Source organism: Neofelis nebulosa, chromosome 14, assembly GCF_028018385.1.
Source record: "Neofelis nebulosa isolate mNeoNeb1 chromosome 14, mNeoNeb1.pri, whole genome shotgun sequence".
NCBI classification, from domain to species: domain Eukaryota; kingdom Metazoa; phylum Chordata; class Mammalia; order Carnivora; family Felidae; genus Neofelis; species Neofelis nebulosa.
Window position 1 is genome coordinate 48,222,287 of NC_080795.1, and position 24,229 is coordinate 48,246,515.

Below are 24,229 nucleotides of genomic sequence, written 5' to 3' on the forward strand. Positions count from 1 at the left end.
GCCTACCTGGTTAATGTGCTCTGCTCCTGTCCATGTAAAACTGCAGGTATCATTACAACATAACACATATAAGGGTGAGTCATCAGGGTTGGTACCTGATGGGCAAACCATTCCCATAAATACATCTTCCTCTTTTTCACTCGAGGATACTTCAGCTAAAAAGATTAAGAACACAGTAGTTCACATACCAAGATAGGCCTTAATCACAATCAGCTACTGCTTTACTCAAATGCAAAAGCTCTAACATTTACACAGTATAAATCAAAACTACTATATATTAATTTTAAAAACTGAAATACAGGGTGCCTGAGTGGCTCAGTTGGTTGGGCATCTGACTCCGGCTCGGGTCATGATCTCCTGGTTACTGAGTTCAAGCCCCGCATCAGGCTCTTGTGCTGACAGCTCAGAGGATGGAGCCTGCTTCGGATTCTGTCTCCCTCTCTCTGCTCCTCCCCCATGCACACGCGCACGCTCTCTCTTGCTCTCTCAAAAATAAATATACGTTAAAAAAAAAAAACCAAAACTGATACACAAGTCAACATGCAAGGAAATCCAGTCAGTTCTGGTGCAAAATAAAGCAAACTGTAATTATATCATAACCACATGACAACAATACACCACACCTCAGCTGAATACACAGCTCTATGTTATGCAGTTAAGATTCAAGTTCTAGCTCTATTTAATAAATTATAGACAATCACATAAATTTTAGAGTCTTCTAAAGGCTGGGTGTAGGAACTGATATTCCTTACTGCTTTCTATTAAGCAAGAATTCCAAGTCAGAAGGAAGAACAATAAGAAATCTGGCCTATTATTTCCATAAATTTGTATCATTATCAACAGTTAACCACTGGCAGGTTCCATCAGTAACCCGTCTTTATTTTCAAAAGATCAGTCATGGGACACCTGGGTCGCTCAGCTGGTTTAAGCACCTGACTCTTGATTTTGGCTCAGGTCATGATCTCATGGTTCAGGAAAGCAAGCCCTGTACTGGGCTCTATACTAACAGCACAGAGCCCACTTGGGATTCTCTTTCCTTCTCTCTGCCCCTCCCCTAACTCCCCATTCTCTCTCTCAAAATAAATAAACATTAAAAAGAAAGTCATTACGTTACCCATCATGCATTTTTTTTAATTTAAAAACTTATACCAGCTGGTTTTTGGTGGAAAGTTCGAAAATACAATATACTTGAAAAAGGTACAAACATGAATTTTACACACACAAATACACAAAAGAATTATCTTGATAGCTTCTACTCAATTATTTCATCATGCAAAAATTAGGTTTGATTAATTGTATAATAAATGTAGAAAAGAATCTTTTCAAATTAAAAAAATAAACAACTCTTTTAGGACTTGTAATAAATTACCTTTTGCAATTTTCTGGGCTGTTTCTAAGATGGTAATTGCAGCTGGATAAGCTCGGCCACTTACAGCTGACATAAATGGGGTCATCCCTCTTGCGTCCCTAAAATGAGAAAAATTATGCATAAAAATATTAATTTTTAAATATTTCCTTTCTTCATTATAAAAGAAATGTTCAAGATGAAGCAAAAAAGTCGTTTTGTTGTATTAAATAACGTCCTACCACTCAAAGGAAATCCCTGGTGGTATTTTCTAGTCTCCTATTACCACATGTAAAAAAGGAAGCCCCTCTCTAAGAATCCTTGTCTCTCTCAACCATGCTCTCCTTTCCTGGTCTTAGTGACATTAAAGAATAAATCAGCAGGGGCTCTAGAGTCAGACTAATATTTTCTAGATGTGGTGATGATAACAGGCTCTATCTCATACAATTGTGATGAGGATTAAGCCAATTGTTACTTAAAAGCTTTTCATTTGCTCAGCAAATAAAATGTACTCAATAAATGTTAGCTATTTTTATGTATTTTCTCTTAAAAATGTACCTTCAATATTCTTCACTGAATTTCTATTCCCTCCTGGATCCTTTGCAATTCCCCAAATTTAGTCCTCAACCACCTGTGCCTCTCTCTCTCTCTCTGATCCACCAAAGCAACTACCACTTCTAGGATAACACAGTTCAAACATCTACACTTGCTTACTTGGTAAGTCTACTTAGGATTTCCCAGTGATACTGCACTTTCAAAATGTCTAACAACTAAAATCACCTTTCTCCCCAAACCCACTCTCTACCTATGTCGGCCAACAGCATCACTGTTCCTGGGAACTAAGACAAAAAATCTGGATTCTTCATGAAGTCCCCCTTCTAACTCAATTTTTTGCTCTTGCATCTAATCCCTTTTTTCCATTTTCCAGTTCAGTTTATTGTAACACATATACTAAAGGCAACAGGTAGACATAAAAAAACAAAGCCTCAACTCCAGTCTCTACTCTTACCTATTTTACTCCTTTTTTTATGCCACCATCACATTATTATTCTTATAAACCCACTTTGATACTATTATAGTCTAACCAAAGCCATCTGAGGATTCAAGCCCAAAGAATAGAGACCAAAGTGGTGGCTTTAACCTACTTCTTCAGATTCAGTGGCTATTGTTCTCCTCTTCTAATCCTCCACTTCTAATCAGATGCATCACTGTTTCCTTAAGTATTTATACTTCTCCATTTTTATGTTGTTGCTCACTCTTCTCCCTACCTATTCCCCCAGCTTCATACTACCTCCCTGCTAAGAATGAGCCAGCTGAGAATAAAATCCTCTACATCTTTACTAGCCAGGAGGATTTTACCAAAATTTACTTTCTTTAGCTTATATTATTAAAGCAAACTCCAACCACCCACACCTAGGATTGGAGGGACTTGGGAGGAAGGGGGGTACGGAATGCTTAAATTGGAAATAATGTATTTTTTAACAATCCTTCATCCTCATCGCACGCGCGCACGCGCACACACACACACACACACACACACACACACGCATCACCATCTCAGGCATGCTCCCAAATTAAGATTCAATGCTCTGAAGTATTCTCCTAATACTTTATATATTGCCAAATACAATTAAAGCCAAGAACCTTTCTCAACTGGGTCATCTGTATGGTAACCAATTTCCAGTTATACCTCTTGGAAAATTTTATTAGCAACTCCAGGAAATTCTCCTGTATTTGTAATATAAAAAAGGAAACAAATGACCAATTTGAGAATACCTATGCTTATTAACTAAAGGACAAAAGAACTTTGCCTTTCCTCTAATTTGTTTCAAAGCTGTCATCAACAGTACCAGCTTATTAATAGAACGATGTATTCAGTGTTTTCCAAATAGTTCATGTATTTTCTCAGAAAAGGGGTTGGGGGAAAGCAACTACTATTGAAAGGGCACTAAAATAACTGGTGAACTAGAAACACACTGCAGAAATGCAAAATGGATTAAAAATAGAGAGAAAGGAAGTAAGAACATTGAATGAATTTTGAGACAACACCAAATGACTGAACGAATTGTACAAAGATAATACCCTTAAAAAACACCAAAAATTCAAGTGAGGAAATAAAAATAGAAAGACATACCTTTCTGAAACAGAAAGAATATATTGGCATATATACCATTTTTACCTATGCCTCAAACCACTAATAAATTAGTAAGCTTCTTCTGTAATAATAACTTATTTCCAAGTCAGTGACTTATTTTACTAGCGGGGGCAGCCTTCATTCAAGTAGTAAGTTCACAAATTATGTTCATTATGGCCTATGGTCAATAAGGCTTAAACAAAAATCTCCTTGCCCTTAATAATAAAAAACTCACAACACCTTCTTGTACTTAAATATGGAGAGGTTGCTTAAGGGTGATGCCTGAGAGTCTCAGTTCTGGAATTAAGACATGGACCACGGTTGGAATTCCAGCCACTCACTAGTTTTGTGACCCTGAGTGGGTTAATTAATCTCTAAGACCATTTCTTCAAATATAAAATGGGAATAGTATTACCTACTCTAGACAGCTATTGCTAGAATTGGAAGAGTTAATCCTTTGGCACAGATAAGAGCTAACTTTTATAAAAATGCTTATTGTTATGAATTTGTAAAGGAACATAAACAATCATGCTGAAAGCAGAGCTATACTCTGTCAATGGTTAGTGAGCACTTATCACATAATACTTATCAAAAACTGCATAATCTCATCGTGATTCTGCAAGTCCAAAAAGATTTCCAAAGAAACCATCAGAATCATCCACAGAGTTTTAGCATACAGATTCCAGGCCCCATCCCAGACCTACTGAGTCATACTTTTGCTGCAAAGTTTGGGGAAGAATCTGTATATTTTTTTAAGTTCTCCAGGTGACAGTGATGGAATTTATGAATTCACATTGGAGAATAGCTATGCTGTGATTTTTTAACACACGCACACACACCTCCTGATCAAACTTATGTAAAATTGGTTTGTATTCATTTAGTGTACACTGTATTATACTGAAGTCTTTCACTGAAGGGAGCTTAGTTAATTACAGAGGGAATAAATGCTAGATTCTGATCAATTAGTTTCAATTCACAGAAGATAACTGTTGCCCATACATTGCAACATCAACTTAAACAGTAAAAGGAGCTAAGCTAGATCTTCATATCAAAAGCATATTAGGGGTGCCTGGGTGGCTCAGTCGGTTAAGCGGCAGACTTTGGCTCAGGTCATGATCTCACAGTTTGTATATTCAAATCCCACATCTGGCTCTGCGCTGACAGCTCAGAGCCTGGAAACTGCTTCAGATTCTGTGTCTCCTTCTCTCTCTGTCCTTTCCCCACTCTCACGCTGTCTCAAAAATAAATAAAGATCGAAGAAAAAAATTCGTTAAAAAAAGTATATTAAACTTCTTACTTGGCAGAGAGGAGTTCTCGTAAATAGGGCTGCAGAACAACACTGTCACATAACAATTTTAATATAAAATGAGCATTGGCCTTCCGATCCTTGGATTCTACTACAGATGGCTCTGTGGAAGGACCTGTAATTAAGCAAATCCATTTGGTAACAAGAGTAAACAAGAGTGAAAAGAATATTCTGAAATAACATTAACAAAGAACCATTAAATAAGCCAACAGAAAAATATTCTAGTATTAGCAATAAACTGCTAATTTCATTATACAGAATTTAAACACATTTTACAACTCCCAACTGATTTTACAACACTAAAACCTCACTGACATATGAAGATCTAATTCAGAGAATTAGATGTTTTTCAAGCCAAGGTAAGTCTCGTTGAGATAAAGTGTGGCTTTGTAGAAACCCAAATGCCTAGGCAGATAAAATAGTACAGATTCTCACCTGGAATGGTGGAGGTGCTTGGTCCTTGACCGGTGCCAGTCGCTGCTGTGGTAAGAGATCCCACAGCAGGGGCCAGGATAAAATCAATGTCACCATCTTTCAGTAAACAGAACAGCAGGATGTACATCATTATAGGCAACATATCCCTAACATTTTCTCTTAACTGGCCTTAAGGCTTTTCTCTGCAAGCCAAAGGTCAAATCAGACAGAGGTTTAAGTGGGAACTTGTTTTCCAAATTATAAGAGAAGGAATCCTCTGAATTACTGATTTGTTATGATGTATTACTAGTTAGCTTCTTGCCAGTGTGGAAATATATTATCTCAATAAAACAGCTTCTAGAATTTTAATTTTTAAGTTATAAACCCCTTAAACCAAATCTTTGTAACTAAACTGGTTACAATTTACTCATTATGCTACTTTTAAATACTTCAGATTTCTAAATATCCCATTCAAGTGTTCCATTTCCTTTCTCTCAGGACCTTGTTTTTTTGCTAAACACTAAATAAAATAACAGATCTTACCAGGATCCATCGCAGGAGGGTCAGGAACCCAACTAGGGGGAGCTATGGGGGGTGAAACTGGATCCTGGTGGTCACTGGATGAAGCTCCAGCTTCATGTCTACCCAAACCAGCTGCTCTCAACGAACGTCTCATCATTTCCCGTAACCTCAAACTAGAAGAACATGGACAAAATCAGAGCTCACTACCATGGCTAAATGTAATGAAAAGGTGTACAGAACTCATCTGAGATCAAAGTTTGTTCTATAAGCAAATACTCCAGGCAAGGGAAGTGAAGTACAAATGCCAATTCTGGAATCACAAAGTCAGTGAGGGATAGAAATGAAACTGGGGGCACCTAGTACCCAGTTCAGCACTAAAACCACTATATTAAGCTCCCACACAAACTTAAGCACAGGGAACAAAACTCACGGTGAAGATTAGAAAATAATCTTTCATACATTAAGGTAAATGAACAGCTGAACATTAAGACAAAAAAATTTCTGTCCCCTGTTTATAATCGGTGAGAATTAAGTTTAATAATAGACATCAGCAAACATACTAAGTAGCACAAAACCGATATTGTTAGCCCACTAAATAAAATCCCTTTGCTGTGATCTCAAAAACAATTAAACTAATGTCCACACAGTGAGTAGTTTTAAAACAAAGACCAATTTAGATTTATTTTTTATACCCAAAAAAAAAAAAAAAAAAAAAAAAAGGAGTTTTTTTTTTAACAGTACAATTTGTATCCCAAGGAATTTAATGCAACTGGAGCTTGTAAAATGTGTTAATGTCTGGGCGTGATTTTTTTTCCCTCCTGCTATACAAGGAAAAATAATACTGCACAGGTGTGCACATCACTAAAAAGAAAAGGAAATAATCACAAACACAGACCTTGTTAGGGGAACTGGTAACTACCTGTATAAAAATCTGTACCTCTGAATAAAAGCTTACAAAGCCTACAAAATTAACACATTACGAACTAACAGCAATTAAAGAGAGAGCATATGAGGCAAATCCTTTCCGTCAGCCACAATTTTAGAGCTTCTAAATGAATAAAGACTAAAAATTCAATTATAAGGGCCAGGCAACACATAAGGGACTTCATTCTCCCATGCAGATTTAATCCCAGACACAACACTTCTCTGATGTGAAAGACCTACCACCTTACCAGGTGAGCATTATATATATATATATATATCTACAAATAAGTAATTTAGAAAGATTTTTATTAATGTTTGAATCTTCTAATTATAATTGTTATGTAATCCGAGGGTAAATGTGTTTTTCCATATTGATACACTTTCAATTTCAAAAGGACAAATTTTCTAAAACTTTTACAAAAATTTCCTTTAGAGGCTACTTTCAAGAACACATCTATTTTATAAAGCTTATGTATGACGATATACCTCTGGGAACAGAAACATTCTTTGGAAGATTCTGCAAAGTAAATTTTAATGTCTTAAATAATGTATTAGTTATTATAGTATTCACTATCAAAAAATACCTACAAGTAATTCTTTTATGGTATCGAGATCTTCTCTCTCCCAATTTAGATATCTGAGTTTTTATAATATGGAGGGGAACAGGACATAGGGATTATGTCAGTCGAGGTCACTTCCCTGTCCGAAGACATCACCCACAGAGAAAGGTAGTCTCCTTACCAGTTAACAGCACACACCAGGGTGACTGTTCACATTGTGATGTTCCTATACAATTTTAAGCTCAATATATATACTTGGTATCCTAATATGTCTTACTCAAAACAGAGAAAAAAATCAGTAGTAGCTGGGAGGCACTGCATATAACCTGAAAATAAATACATGTTTGGGGCCTATTAAGAAGAATGCTTACATCAGGGTCACAAACTCAATGCCTCCTGGGCCTGGAAGGCAGTATCAATTGAGGAAAGGGCAGTCAGGTATAAGAAATGGGGAGTAATGGCAAACTAGAAGCATACATGCTCATGTGAAGGCATTCAAATTATAAAGAAAAAAAAAAAAAATTTAACCGTGCACAGGCCAAAAAACATTATGTGGGCTATTCTCCAACCTCTAGCTTAGAGCAGATTAAGAATAAAATGAAGATAAGTGGAGACCATAGTCTCATCTTGAACTTGCAAACTCCCAACTCTGTTGTTGTGATGTAGTCAATTCAATATTAAATGAGGGGGTCATTCCTTTGTCATTTTAAAAAATTGTCCTTAACCTCTTTTCTTCATTAGGTCTTGGGAACATTTTTAAGTACAATGCCCAGCTCCTCATATAGATTCTTTAAAAACAAAAAACAAAAAACAAAAAAAAGAAAATTATTCTTCAAGATGTTGTACACAATTCATGAAGATTCACCTGTATCCTCAGTGGCTGAGGACAATACTGAGGAGATACCACCTTGGCTGCTAAGATTCAGAGTTTTGACATTTCTTCGATAGGCTTGCCTGGAGTCATCGTATTTTCTGACAATATGGAAGAATTCAAGGATGATGTAATTTCCTCTTTGTAAGCACGTTATATCCATGCTACAGAAGCCTTAGAATCCAGTCATGTTCAAACATACCACTGTGACAAAAAAGCGAAGGTCATGTGTCTTCCAGATTAACAATCTCTAGAGTACATACACCTGCAATCAGATGCATCAATCAAGCTTTCCACTAAATCTGCCCTTTGTACTCAGGAACTATGAGTCACATAACAAAACTTCTGAGTCAAATCATCATCTGAAGACATTTAACAGTACTCCATTCAATATTGAAATTGCATCAGTTTTGAGCTTACAGCTCATGAATCCCAGCCTGCATACTCATCAAGGGGCATCGCCTAGAAAATCCATTGTAGGCTAGAGGAGGGTTTCACTTCAATGAAGCAGAGTCTGTGGACTTCCTACTGCCCGGCGTGGATAATAAGACTCCTGTGCTTTCATCTGTTCAACCGGCAGCCCTGAGTTTGAACTGGTTAAGAGCACTGCAGTGAAATCTTCGGCAAATGCCTCAAAGGAGCTTACTCTGCAAATTATTTCTGTGAGCAACACATCACCCACTCTTGAAGCTCCTTTTAGTCTTTGCCTTCAAAATAATCCTTACATGAAAAAAAGATGGCAGCACTGGCATTGGACCAACCATATCAGAGTCCAACTTGATCTGCACCTGTATTTTCCCTGAGGAAATGAAATACCTGAAATAATTCAGACACTAATTTCTTCAAGAAGAATTTAAGTTGCTTTCCATTTTAGACCAAACACTTTGTCTGCCTAGTGTAGTCCTAAACAAATAAGCTGGTGATAATTTCCATTTTGTATCGTCTATATAAGGTCTTTGTACTGTTTTAAATTACAATTTGGTCACCCATAAATAGTTTTTGATAAATTTCATTTCAGGATATTTTTGAACCCGGGAAGCTATCAACTTGGTACCAATTTTAGAAGAATCATTTTTAAAGGGAAAGTTGGATATGGAACAGAAAATAGGCAAAGAGACTCTTCACTTTAAGTAGACTTTACAACCTATATCATTAGCACAGAGAGCAGTGCTTCCGTCAGTGATCTGTCAAGTGTCCAAGAACTCTGGCTCTCGTGTCTAATATACATGTGCTTTTTCCTTCAGGAAAAAAAAAAAAAAAAGGAAAGGAAAGAAAAAAAAAAAACTATATCCTGAATTCTTTATATTTTTCATCTATTCAAACACCTAGTGATTTTTAATGTTATTAAGGTTTGTCCATCCCACAGCCCAGAGAGCTGAAAATTTTAAATACCAAACATTCATAATACACACCAGCCTTTCGTTTCTTCCCAGATCATTAAGACATCTGAGAAATTGATCTAAATAAGTAATCTGAAAATAAAAGATTGAAATTCTTTCCATTATTGTTATTACTTGTTCTCCAACTAAAGATAGTAATTTCCTAGGAAACAAGGGTGATAAACTTAAAACACATCCAAAGAATCAAGGTTGAACTACATGTCTAAATTATCTCAAGTTTCTGAAGCATCCTAGGTCCTACTGTTCTACACTTAAAATCTAATTAGATATTATCAGATCTTTTTCCCAGGGTGATATTTGGAGGAATAAAAACAAAGCAAAAGGACCTGTCAATTCATGCAAATGATAGGTGAAAGATGTGTTTTTCTGAACTTGGGTTCTGTTTCCGCCAATTAAACTTTCCTGGTAAAAATCACATTACCTTCGACTACTTGATGATCCAGCCCGATTACCTGGGCCATTACTTGAAACAACGGATATTGCATTTGCAATGGCCTCAACAGCAGAAAGCCTTTCTGCAAATGTATTTCTTTCAGAGCGCTCTGCTTCTGAAATATAAGAGAAAAAACTAGGATTAATTTAAACTTCAAAAATAATTAAGAGATTAAGTATGTATAGGCCATTAAATGCTAACTACTCTGTACTTTAGTGCTCTAATTCACATACTAGAGATAACGAATAGCTTAATTTTTTCCTCCTTAGAGCAACAGACACTGAAGACAGATTTAACTATGATTTTTAATATGTGAGTTATTTCCTTATTCTGCCTTAACTTTCAACCCCCAAAGGTCAAACATAAGATTACTCATAAGTAGACTGAAATCTAGCTTTCACTACCAAGGGAGAAAAAGACCCATCATTCGGTACCTCAGTCTTGGTTTATATACTACTCATCCCCCTTTAATGATAAGGAAGTAAACCACCACTCAAAAATGCAGCCACAGAATGTCACTGGCAGAATTCAAAATCAAGAAAAACATTATGAATCACCCAGTTGCACTTTTAGACTTTCAGATTTCCCCTTCATGTAGCCAACTAAAACCTTTATGGCAAAAAACCTTATTTTTCCAAAAACATCTCATAACTCACTAGGTTATTTTTCCCTCTACATTATGAAAACTGGGATAAAGATGGCTTCAATACAACTTGCCTTAATTTGTTACATAATTCTCATGGTAATAAAAATCATCTGCTATTATAAAATCATTAAATCTCATTTTAAGCATCGCATATGTCTGTATATATCAAAGAATAGAACTCAAGACAACAAAACACACGGATAAAAATTTGTTTGCTTATGTTACATACTCATCCTAATAAGACAGGCATCTTCACCTTCTAAGAAATGTCAAAACTCCTAGATTTTACAAAACAGAAAAAGTACACACAAATTCTTCATAGTAATTTCCTTTTCAGTGTTATATTTTCGAAACTGCCTAAAATTCCTTTTACTGTTTTTAAAAGTTTTTTAATGTTTATCTATTTTTGAAAAGGAGAGAGACAGTGTGAGCAGGAGAGGGGCAGAGAGAGAGGCAGACACAGAATCCGAAACAGGCTCCAGGCCCGGAGCTGTCAGCACAGAGCCAGAGGTGGGGCCTGACTTCAACTGTGAGATCACGACCCGAGCCGAAGTTGGATACTTAACCGAGTCACCCAGGCACCCCAAAACTGCCTAAGATCCCTTTTAAAGACCTTGTTATAGTTCTTATTCTCACCCTCTTCTTCTTTAGTTTCCTTATTGCTCGTTGGAAAACAAACCGATACACAAGCATGCAAAATATTTCGGTTTCCATCACATCTGTGGCTGATGAACGTCTGTAGCATCTGCAGATTCTGCTCTAAAACAACCGCTTGCTCAAGATTCATGAGATATTGTCGACAGGCCTCATAGTCACAGCGTAGGATGTGCTGCATTAAGGTTTGTTTCTGTGCTCAGACAAATTACGAAAAAAACTTCAATGAATTTGAATAGCACATCACACACGTAAAAAAACATAATAATATAATCAGCTCTGCAAGTAAGGAGAGACAATTTCAGGTAGCCTGCCAAAGGAGTTAAAATTAAGGGTGCCCTTTAAGCAGAATGTACAATTCACAGGAATAGAGAAGGGTGTATAAATTTTCTGTAAAGGACCAGTAAATATTTTCAGCTTTTGCAACTAACTCAACTCTGCGGCTATGGTGGGAAAGCCACTATACACGATACACAAATGAATGGGAGTGGCTGGATCTGGCCAGCAGGTCATTTTGCCAACACCTGGTCTATATTATTTCTTATGTAATTATCAAATTAGAACCCTATTAGTACTATTAACCAATTAAGCAAAGGGTATACATTCTGTGTATTTTATACAGGCTTACGCATACCCCCTCATGCTCATAAACGTTGTATTACACTGCAGTACGTAAAAACCAATACCTTCAACTCCCCCAGAAACCACGACAGGTGCAATCCCTCAGAGGTTACAACTAATGTAACTTCATTGTCAAAGACATGGTAGCATTAATAATTTATAGAACATGTCATTAATTACATGAGAAACAGCATGCTATAGACTGAATATTTACGGCCCCCAAAATTCGTATGTTGAAGCCTATTCCCCAATGTGATGGTGTGTGGAGGTGGGACCTTTCCAAAATGATTAAGTCACAAGGGTGGGGTCTTCATGAATGGGATTAATACCCTTAGTGGGGGCTGAAAAAAACCAGTGTTTTCCCCTCCCACCATATGAGAATACATGGCTGTCTATGAAACAATAAGTGGGCCCTCACCGGACACCAAATCTGCCCACGCCTTGATCTTGGACTTCGAGCCTCCAGAACTGTGAGAAATTTCTGTTGTTTATAAGCCAGTCAGTCTATAGCAACCTGAACAGACTAAGACACAGCATGAACATATCAAGGAGTTCAAATGTACTTCTTTCAGAATGTAACGCTATAGTTAAGGGACACTTATTGGACTAAATATAAAGCATTAGTTTTGGACTACAGATGAACTTGTAAATTTCAACTAGAATTAAGAACTGGGAAAAGAGTGTTCGGGAATACAAAGGGAAGAAGAAAGGTGCATTTGAACAACTTGCCACTTCTCTCCCAAAGTACTTAAATATCCCATCCCTCCCCCAAAGTGTATGGAAGGGTGGGTAAGGGGTGGAGGCAAGGCAAAAAATACAGTTAAACTATTTCCAGTATTTGCCACATTTTAGTACCTGAGATAGGCTATTTTGATTGCGCACTAAGACTCTGAGGTGACCCCATACGTGGTAAGCTCCAATTCAAAAGTATGAGGTGGGACACACAAGATTAAACTTGCCCAAGTCCAGTGACATATATGCAGTAATTAATATGCTAAGAGAATATGTCAAAGTCTCTCCCAAGAATAAAAAGCACACTACTTTTGAAAGTAAATAAAGTCAAGATATTCTGCTGCATACTCTGTGACATAAAATGTTTTCAAGCAGCCAATCAGTCATTCGGTTGGAAGTAGCTACAGGGAACCCTTATCTCCAACCTGCTTTATACGGGCTCTCACCCTGAGAGTTATCAATACCACAATGACTGTGTTAGAAGCAAAAGAGTTTACTCTGCATCACTATATATTGTATTTGTCACTTATTCTTAGAGCAAAAGGCAGAGAGAGTTCAGTAAAACATTTCTTACAGGTCTACTGTGCACCAAGCCCTGCTCGCTGAGGTACAAAGATAAATGATGGCACACTTTACCCCTACCCATGGGATGATGACACATTTTATCTTTACCCTTGAGATGCTGACAGAGTGCAGGGGTCACAGAACCAAATGCCTACAGATGCATCTGAAGTAATACAAATGAGCGGAGGAGGCTGGGGGTAAAAAGATAACATAAACTGCATCATAAATAAATGGCAACATTTAGACTCCAAGCAATTAAGTATCAGGAACTGCAATAAATTGGAGAGACCACATACAGCCTCTAAAGGGGACACGCTAATGGCTTTATGGTGGCCCAATGTTACCAGATATTCTCATTTTTTAAGAATTAAAAATCTGGATTTTAAAAATAAATCCTGTGGTTTTTAAATGTTGGCAACCAATTACGAATTTTAAAATGATGTGAAGGTTCTTTCTAGAGGCCAACTTGAGGCCATGGCCACCTCCTTAATCATACCCCTACCAGTCTATAACCTCTAGTCTAGTAGGTTGCAATCAAAACTAAACTAAGAATACAAGCCCTGTGTCTCTATGCACAAAGCTCACAGGAAGCTCTCAGGAGTACCTGGATTCAGACTACTTTGGGTGCAATTCTAACAAGTTGCTTTCATCTCCAACCTAATAAAGGGTAAATAAGCCCTCATACTGAGCTCTACTTCCCATCCTTTATAGAAAATCTCCTCACAAGAGCTGTCCATATGGATCTCTAGTTCTTTTTCCATTTTCTCCATGGCTCACTCTAATCAGGCTTTCATCCCTACTGTCCAGAATGGCCCAGATGGAGCCAAATCCCCAGTCAGCACTTGCCTCGCCTGGCCCACAGCATCACCACACATGGTTGATCACTGCATCCGACTTGACACATGCTTGTCACCTGGCTTCCAAGACAACACTCATTCTAGTTTTCCTCCAACCCCATGGATGCTGCTCCTTCTCGGTCTCTTATGCAGGTTCCTCTTTATCTCCCTGTATTTACATGCTGATGCCGTTCTGACAGCTCAGTCCTTAGACCTCTTCTCCACAACCTTGGTAATCTCACTCCATGCAATTCCTCTAAATATCACAGATGTACTGTAGGCTCCTGTGTCTAATTCTCCATCTTGCTCCGGGTCTTCAGAATTACACATCTAACTATTCACCACCTTCTCTTGGATACCTATCTGACAAGCACTTTAAACTCTGCATGTCTAAAACCAAATTCCTGTTGTCTGCCCCTCCTCCCTCCTGAATCTGCTTCATGCCTAGTCTCCATCTCTATAAATGCCGACTTCATTCCTTCAGAATCTTTGGCCTTATTGCTTCCTCTGTTTGACACCCTACACTGAGCCATTGGCAAATCCTGTTGGCTCTACCATCAGCCTATCTAATACACCTAGAATTGAATGAATCCCTTCTCCCTCACAGCTCTACTTCTTGGGCCGAGCCACCTTCCCCTCCCACCCGGACTGTTTCAACAGCCCCCCTCACAAGCCTCCCTACTTCCACACTGTCCCCTACTATTCTCAGCAGGTCAGCAGCAATCCTGTGAAAATGTTAAGTCAAATCAGGTCAATCTCTGCTCAAACTGCTCCAATAAGTTCCAGTGGTACCACCGCCACATCTAATAAACACCTCAGCTACAAATGTTCAAAACTAAACTCATCCTCTTCCAGCATTCATTTTGTTCCTCCTATTTTTCCTCTCCCCACCAACCACACCCAAATAAGAAGCTTTATAACTCCTTCCTTTCATTCATTGCTGAAGATTGGCACCAAGCTTTAGAGAATCTACTTTCTTAAGAACTCTGAAATCCATTCCCTCTTCTTCATTTCCAAGAGTTCAAGCTTACTTTGTTTCTTCATCTGGTCTCTACACTTCTGTTCTCCACCCACTGCTAATCCTTTTTTAAAAAGCCAGTTTAAAATCCTTCTCCTAGCTTTCAGGGGGAAGCTCACACCCCTTAGGTTAGCACACAGGTACCCCAGTGCCTTTCTCCAGTCTTTGCACTTGCCACTCACTTGACCCATATAAGCCCTACCTTCTGTTTATATCAACAATGTACGTGGTCTTCCAAAACATTAAGATTCACAAAGACTTGGCACCAAGGATAACATTTCCCGCCCTCATCTTGTGTCTAGGAGACCCCTGACTATTCAAAGCTGTGTTCAGGCATCGCCTCCTATGAGAAGCCTTCTCTATAGTCACAGTCTGATTGATATCCCTCCCTTTTGTGCTCCTACAGCACTGTGCACGCCTTAACTCAAACACTTACACTGCCATCTACGGTTCACTCATCTCTCTCGTCTTAATAAACTACTACCACCTATAGAGAAGGGTCAACAAATAATCTATTTGATTGGTTTCCCTAGTTTCTAGCAGTATCATGTGAATTAAAATGTCAAGTAGTTTCAAAAGTCAAGTTACCTCCACAGCCATGATGATAATAGCAGCTTTCTTTTTGATTGTTGAATTGGCAGGAAGATTTATTAAAGAATGTACGCCCATTCCAAGACTACTAATAGGTGGAAGATCAAGCCAATCAGGATCCCTTATTCCTCCCATGCAATCTTTGGCCATGGGGTAGATAGTACCATTTCCATCTCGAAGAATAATAGGAGACTCCTATAATAGAGGGAAAATAATAAAATCTGGCTCCCAGTCAAAAATGGATCTTTGATTTTTACAACAGGTATATTTATTTTCATATTAGATTATGCTAACCAAATAAGAAACCCAGTATTAATTGTACTTGATATTCTAAATTCTTCAGTAGTTTAATAACAAGCAAATTAGAGCCCAACTTTAGGCTTTACAAAAATGCCAATGTTGTCCCATCAGTTTTCACAAGCAAAAGTAAGCCTCAGTACCTGTCCAGCAGTGAAAATGGCTACATTCCTCTCATTCTGGCCAAGGAAAGCAATGCTGCTTGTAGGGAAATTATTTTCCTGTTCTGCTTTTCCTGTCGCAAGATCAAAGATACAATACCGTACCCAATTCCCAGTCTTCAAAACAGCATGCACACCTTCAGAAACACATAAATGTAAAAAAAAAATTTATGCATCTTTAATAACCTCCAGTAAGTACCTGCCAAATTTTAACATCTCTGGTCACATGTGAAATGTAGATTTATCTCATTCCATAACATTATACACAAGGAACAAAACTTCCAAACACCCCAAATCACTTATTTTATGCACTTTTTTTAAAGTATATTCATTTATTTTGGGGGGGGAGGGGGGGAGGGGGGGAGGGGGGGAGGGAGGGGGAGAGGGAGAGAGGGAGGGAGGGAGGGAGGGGGGGAGAGAGAGAGAGAGAGAGAGAGAGAGAGAGAGAGAGAGAGAGAGAATCAATCCCAAGCAGGCTCCACATTGTCAGCATAGAGCACGATGCAGGGCTCTATCTCATGAGCTCTGAGATCAGGAACTGCACTGAAATCAAAAGTCAGACGCTTAACCAGCTGAGCCACCCAGGCAGCTCCTAGCCTACACCCATTTACTACACAAATATTAATAGGATATAAAGTATGCCAGGTGAAAATGTTACAAAATCTTTACCTTTGGAATCCACATTCACTGCCAATATTTCTGTTTTTTCAGGTATACAAAGCTTTTTAGGAGTCCTTTGGAAACAGTCAGGAACTTTTGGTGTCCCTCCAGTTTTGACAACCTGCATGACACAAAAGGAGCTTTGCTCTCAGAAACCATAACACACTCAAGTAGTCAGTGCCAACATTTACCTGCTGAGTGATCCCTCTACACCTACCTGCAGTTCATCAATTCTAAGTAACCTACAATCCTGCAGGAGAGAAGAAGGGTCAGCATCTGATCCAGAGCTGCTCTGACAGTTTGTGTTATTGGATGTTCCTGGAAATTTTACAGCAACATAGGCACCATCCACTTTTAGCACCTGGAAGTACAAGTAAATATGCTGAATATTACCACCAACTTATATGAAATTAATATGCAAATTATGTTCACTGAACTAATTTAATACTGAAGGCATTTAATTTCTTCTATTTCTTTAATGATCACCAAGTTATAAAATTAACCTAAACTGGGGGGGGGGGGGGGGGGGGGGAGGTGACCTAAACAGACTCACCAAAGCTTTATTGTTAATGTTTGTATCTGAGACTTATTTTCTAAAGAAAAACTGCACCACATAGCCAGCGCTTACAGTCTTTGGGATGTTTAGCAATCAGCTATAAAAATTAAGCATAACCCATGAAATGCTCCCCCAAAAAAGCTTATTATGCTTTTTACTAGTTTAGAGCCCCGCTGTGTGAAAGAACTTTTGTGACGATGATAATGTCCCGTATCTGCACTGCCCAATATGGTAACCATTATTAGCATAAGTGGCTATGAAGCACCTGAAATGGAGCTGATGTGACTGAGGAGCTAACTTTTTATGCTATTCAATTTTAATAAATTAGCCACATATATAGCTAGTGGCTACCATTTTGAACAGCATGGGTAGAGAGTCAGCAATGTACAGAAAGATGAGCACAGGACTTGAAACCAGAATACTTGAGTCCTACCTATGCTACTAACTGCTTCTGATTTTGAGCCAGTGTGATCTTCTCAGAAGAAACACCTGCCCATAAGCTACAGTTCTATTTTGAGAATCAAATGGAATCATGTATGAGAAAGGCCTTTGTAAACTGCAGGGCGTAGCATATCTACTCTTTCCCTAAAGTACAAATGAAAGACCATCAATTCAGAAACAAATGAGCAATCAGAAAAACCTTTACTTTGCAGATATAGTTCCATTTTGTTTTTCAGTATGTGTGGAGAGAAAGGTGAAACTGCATTTTAGCTGATGGACTCTACCCACTTGGGTTTCTTAGAAAGCAAGAAACCCTCTCCAGAAAGAAGGGAAAAGAAACTGGAAGTGACCTGAAGACAGTAAGATTTTTAAATGTCAAGGGAAGTTGTTAAGTCTTATGGAAGAGGATCTCTCTCTCCTTCAGAACTCTCTGATAGTTCCAAAAAATGGACTGCATCAAAAAGTAATATAATCTCTGCAATTTTTCTGCAAACCTAAAATTCTTCCAAAATAACACTTAAAAAAAAAAAGGCAATATATCACCATAAATACTCAAGAAGAGGCCTCATAATCATCTATTCATCTTTAGGGAACAGAAGCTATCTGCAACAGGCTAAGGGCTCACTAAAGGTGAGGAATGGAGCAGCTCTGAGGAAAGGGCTGATGAACACTCACCAACCATAAATTCTTGGATAACCAATACTGTTCTAGTTCTGGTAGTAACTAACTCTTAGACGTTTTGAACAAACCTTGCCAACAGGAACATTCTTAACATCTTCCACAAAAACGACTTCCCGAAGAGACCACTGCTCTTCGTTCACCTTTTCTTCCTCTTTCGGGGCAGGGGTGGACCGTCGTCGTTCTTAGACAACAACAAAATGGTAAGTACCAAAAAGAAAATGTGAAAGAGACTTTATAGATTTCATCTAAATATATGAAAAAAGATCATTTGTAAAGGGATACATAACTGAGATATCTAAATAACAATTCTGTGAACTACCACTTTATGAATTGACGTTTTATGACCAATTTCCACTTCAAATGACTTAGTAGCAAAAATCACGTCTGTTAATGCCTAATGATATTAACACTGCTGCAAACACACAAATTAGAAATAAAAAACTTATTTTGAACCCTTAAAATTAGAGTTATCTGATGAAGGTTAAAAAAAAAAAAAAAAGACCTGTTGGTCTGTTTTTAAAACTATCATGTAATTATTAAGTTTCAACTTCCTCAAGGGCAAAGCAAATACACTATAAGATAAATTTATTTTGAGGACCGTTCAAAAAACTCCTTAAATCCAATGTGCAGTAGTGAGTCTAGGTTTATAAATTCTGCAAATTCTGAGCACAAGTTGGGACCAAGCCATAACCAATTTATAATAAAAACAGTCTCCACAAAGGTGGGAAAATATTCTAATTAGTGGCAGTTATTTCCCACTATCACTGCAATGCATTTTACAAATTATAAACTCAAGAGAACTCTAAAAAACAACAGGAATAGGCAACACTGTAAATACTATTTTTTCATATAAATAAAACTGCTCATACACATAAAATCTAACTATTAGAAACAAAATTTATACAAAAAAATACTGAAAATGGTAGAAGTTGCCTCAAATCATAAACAGACTGCACCCAGCTCTCTGCCTGGGACCTTACTTTGACCAACGTACACTACACATAAAACTTACTATATGGCATTGATGCGCTGCTGGCGATTGAGGACGCGTCACTGCATGTGGAGGCCGGAGATGGCGGGGGACCCATTTCCGTTTTCACTGGTTCCTGCTTACTTTCAGGCCTGAGATTAGAAATAAGATTCTCATTATTAGGAAAATGAAATATTAGAACTTGTCAGGTGGTTTATTTTTTAGAATCAAGTTTATTCTTATAAGGGAATGAAATATTAAAACTTGTACAAAATGGTCTATTTCTATGACTCCAGGTACTGAAAAAGGTACACGGTTGCATACTTCAAATTCTTAGTAATATTTTTAAAAGAAAGGAAAGAAAACTACACCATATAAAGCTATCAACAACTTTGAACAATGATTCAGATAAGCTTTATCTATGAATAACAACAAAAACTACACTCAATTATTACAAGCTCAGGAGCAAACAAGTTTCACACTTCAGTAAACCCTGACTTGGACATAGCAATTTAATTGAGAAATGGTAAAGGAAAATAAATAAAATACCAACTAGATCTATCATTAATTTCTTAAGAGTTCAAAGAAGGAACTCAACTCGCATGGTTTACAAAAATTTATTCTTGAACCATCTGATGAAGAACCATCACCTGTTATAACCTAACTGAGAAATTACAGAATAAACTATCTTTTGTCACTGAATTCTTTCATTATACCTAGGAAGATAACTACAGTCAGCAACTATACAATATTCTACAGATGGTTAAAAAAATATATATATACACACACACACACATATATATATATATATATATCTTAGTCCATATATATATCTTAGTCCTTAAAAGGCAGAAGTCAATTTTTAGTCAGAAAAGTCACCTATTACTAAGAAATCTGTTATAAATATTGTTATCAAGGCCATCATCTTAACCCCCTCGTCTATTATCCCCACCAGGAATTTCACCTGAGTTTAGAAACAGTCCACAGTAAACCAGTATCATTTTCACCAGCATCTTGGCAAAGTGCTTAGTACAAGTACACGTGAACACTCATGGCTGCTCTGCAAATCTTGTGATGGTGGAAACAGGCTGATACTGACTAATCACTAGCATGCCATTAAAGTGAACGCATCTCAACACTTAGCAAAGAAGAGTCTTTCACATGAAAATGACTATGTTCTTAACACTAAATTTCAATAAGCTCTTTTACTAAGTTTATTCATATAGATGGCAAATTTCAAGGAAGATACTGGAAAACTTTATAAATTACACGATTCCAGTAGCATATTCTATGTGTTAAATATAAACTCATTTATATTTGTGCACATCAAAAACATTTCAATCACTCTTTACAAAATTTCATAAAAAATGAAAATGTGTTTTGTCACTTTTATTTTTAGGATAAAAATCAATGTAATTACAGAGGAAGTCTATAAATCTATTATGTATAACAAGACAGGGACAGTGAGAGAGAGATCACGACAACAAAGCAAAAAAGCCTTAATTTGGCATAAATTACAGTAGTGTTGCTTTATTAAAGAGTATTTGTTTAACTTATTTAGTAGTCATCCATTTTTTTAATTTTAATTAACTTATTTTAAATTCAAGTTAGTTAACACACAGTATAGTCTTGGTTTCAGGAACAGAACCCAGTGATTCATTCATTAGTGTAACACCCAGTGCTCATCCCAACAGGTACCCTCCTTAATGCCCATCACTCGTTTAGCCCATTCCCCCACCCACCTCCCCTCCAGCAACCCTGTTTGTTCTCTGTCTTTACAAGTCTCTTATGGTTTGCCTCCCTATGTTTTTATCTTATTTTTCCTTCCCTTTCCCTATGTTCACCTGTTGGGTTTCTTAAATTCCACTTATGAGTGAAATCATACGATATTTGTCTTTCTCTGACAGGAATCCCTGTGTTTTCTTAATTACAACTTGCATTTTTAACATTAAGAGAAATAGCAAAAAAGGTAGTAAATTTACAATCATTACACTCATTTGAGCAAACAAATTTCAGCATTGTAAAAACCTAAATGTATAGTACAATTCCCATTTCTTTTTAATGCCTGTTAAATAAAAAAAAAAAAAAAGACACCAAAATATTAAAATGTTGTTTCTGGAATGTGATGCTATTACTCATCTATGTTTCTATAATGGTTACATATTTTTATAAGATTAAGAAAAAAAAGTTACTTATAAACTTTATTAAAGGTTTGAAGTTCATGTACCAAACAACCAAATTACACCACACACAAATACTTATAGATGCTTCTAAAAGTACAGGTGTTAAGTAACTATATACTTGACTCCCAAACAATAAGCCAGCCTCTGTATGCGGACTCCACACAATTCAGTGGTAACTCTGTTCACATACCCCTCCACCCTGAAAGTCTGCAAATCCTTTACAGAACTTCCCTCTCCAGAATGTTAACTTATAAAATCCTTTCAAGGATCAAGATGCAGTTAAGACATTAGGTAGAAATTAAGATAATTACACAGGGAGAGAGGAGGGCAAAGATGGCCTGACAGAGATAAGGCTAAACATATTCTTCTTCCACACAGTAATGGCAAAGGACACACTCTAATGACAAAACAAAGATATCAAAAGAGAACGCTATATATGGTCATTCTAGCTGCTGAACATCAAGAACAACTATAATATACAAATATTAACCAAGTGGCAAACAGTAAATTTTACCAATTCCTTGCAAAACTTCTGGGCATCTTCACAAGACCTCACCACGGTAGAATTTTCTAGGTCACTGCACACCTCTAAGTCTGCCTTGACTACCCCTCTTGTATACATAGCAAACTAGAAACTGGTGTAAAATCACGATTCATTACAGTACAGTACTTACTTAGCTTCAGTAGTTTTGCTAGCTTTGTCCATGCTTTTCAAGCTCTCTGGAGATCTCAGTTGAAATCTACAGCTATCATTCATATTCCAAACCGACTCCATTAAGACACCAACTTTAGGAATCCCAGCACTAATTGAAAATGCAACTGCTCCAGCATGATAAAGAGGATTATTCCTTAAGCACACCTAGCAAACAAAAGAAAAATCATCAAGATGACATTTTCAAAACTAGAAGAGTTGTTCCAAATGCATAAAAATACAACACATGAAAGTATTATTTCCTAGGTTTTTCCAAAAACAATCTTACACAATCAAATAAGGCTCTTAAAGCATTGTCTTAAAAGCATTATCTCTATCAAGAATTTGTTCCCAAAATTAAGGAGCAGTAATTATTTTAGCACATTTGTTAAAAAAAAAAAAAAAAAAACTTTAACATTTCATGCAAAAGGGCTGCCTAGGTGGCTCAGTCAGTTAAGTGACTGACTCCTGACTTCAACTCAGATCATGATCTCACAGCTCGTGAGATCGATGTGAGTTCTGCGCTAACAGTGCAGAGCCTACAGAATCGAATCCCTGCTTGGGATTCTCTCTCTCCCTCTCTCTCTCTCTCTCTCTCTCTCTCTGCCCCTCCCTGGCTCACATGCACATGCTCTCTCTCAAAATAAACATTAAAAAAAAAAAAATTCATACAACCTAACAAATTTCACGCAACAAACATCCTGACCATTCTGCTATAAAGAAACAGAATAGAAATAGCAAAGAACTTTTTTTAAAGATTGTCATTAAAAAAATAACAAAATAATTACACATTCTGTCAGTTTCTTAACATCTGAAATGACTTTCCTAATTCACGATGCTATGTATTATACAGGCTCTATAAACTTCATCTCTATGGGGGTTTCTTTCCCCCAGAAGACTTGTTTTCTACAAACCAAAAGCTTCACTGGATAACAGAAGTTTTCTCTTACATTAAAAAAGAGTGTGTTGACGTCAATGTTAGAAGTTAATTGAGTGCAGGAGTAAATAACCTGCAACTTCTCACTGCCGAGGAGCTCCCTCAGGTCATATACTCTGAAAGCAATAACCTGCAAAGTGGCACCGTCAAACACACCAAGAATAGCTCCAAATGAGAGAGAAAGATTATTTCTGGACATCTCTTTTGAGTTCTCCAACAGCTCAATCTCATGGACATTCTGTTCAGTCACCCAGTAATGAAGTATTATGTTGTCCTTGACAGTGGCACATATGAAGATCATGTGGTGGTTTATAATTAACTGTAAGTGACACAGAAGACGCTGATACATTTGAGTAGTATCACAACTGGAAATCCTGGAGCAGAGTTGCAGTTCCATCAGATAGTTCTGTGTCACTAAATATAGATCTGTGGCTTAGAATGTACAGTTCATGAAGAGCTGACTTCTGGAAAAAGGTATGTCCTGCTGAGCTGTGACTTAAAGGGAAGTTTCACCCACAAATTTTCAGAGAAGACTGGTGAAAGCTTACAGTCTGAAAGAGGATCAATAAGAAAGAAGGCTGTATTTTAAAGAGAAATGTGGTAAGATTAGAAGATAGGAGGTTATTTATTAGTGCCTTCTTATAAAAAATAAATCACCTTAAAGACAAGGTGGTGTGTATTTGGGGTCCAGCATATAACGAGACGTGTCAATGGATAACTGCTAAATACATCATTCTCAACATTACGATCTCAGAGTGTAGGTGTAGCTGATAATTCTAAGTAATCAACAGTTAACACACGAAGGCTTTCCTTATTCTGTGGCTATGACTATCTTAAATCTCTAGTTTTCCACAGCTTTAAAATAAAATCTTAGTTCTATACCAAAATATTTTAATATACCTATCTCTTAGCAATTTAGTTCCAAGCTATTTCGTTTAAAAATTTTCTTCAGTGCACCTTTTAAGTGTTTTTTTCTGCTCTCTCTCTCTGTAGCAACATCATCCTCCATGCTAATAAGGCAAATGCGAGGATATCTTGCTATTGAGTGACTCCAGTGAACAAGGAACTTTAAGAACAACAG

General features: G+C 37.2%; 1 protein-coding gene across 8 annotated transcripts in view; it reads right to left on the minus strand.

Moving 5' to 3' along the window:
* The window catches only part of UBR5 (ubiquitin protein ligase E3 component n-recognin 5), a 138,787-nt gene that overhangs the window by 42,198 nt on the left and 72,360 nt on the right, over positions 1-24,229 (minus strand). For 7 of the 8 annotated variants that reach the window (XR_009253372.1, XM_058698726.1, XM_058698725.1 and 4 more), the window contains exons 14-27: positions 22,195-22,379; positions 19,380-19,489; positions 18,436-18,548; positions 16,907-17,050; positions 16,699-16,810; positions 16,012-16,166; positions 15,569-15,766; positions 11,192-11,402; positions 9,898-10,024; positions 5,743-5,894; positions 5,221-5,316; positions 4,777-4,900; positions 1,370-1,467; positions 7-155 (exon numbers count right to left, since the gene is read on the minus strand). Coding sequence is in view for 7 of the 8 variants with exons in the window: in XM_058698726.1 (XP_058554709.1) it covers positions 7-155; positions 1,370-1,467; positions 4,777-4,900; positions 5,221-5,316; positions 5,743-5,894; positions 9,898-10,024; positions 11,192-11,402; positions 15,569-15,766; positions 16,012-16,166; positions 16,699-16,810; positions 16,907-17,050; positions 18,436-18,548; positions 19,380-19,489; positions 22,195-22,379 (1,974 nt within the window). In the remaining variant the exon portion in view is untranslated. The remainder of the gene's footprint in view (positions 1-6; positions 156-1,369; positions 1,468-4,776; positions 4,901-5,220; positions 5,317-5,742; positions 5,895-9,897; positions 10,025-11,191; positions 11,403-15,568; positions 15,767-16,011; positions 16,167-16,698; positions 16,811-16,906; positions 17,051-18,435; positions 18,549-19,379; positions 19,490-22,194; positions 22,380-24,229) is intronic. The other variant, XM_058698728.1, reaches the window with a different exon arrangement.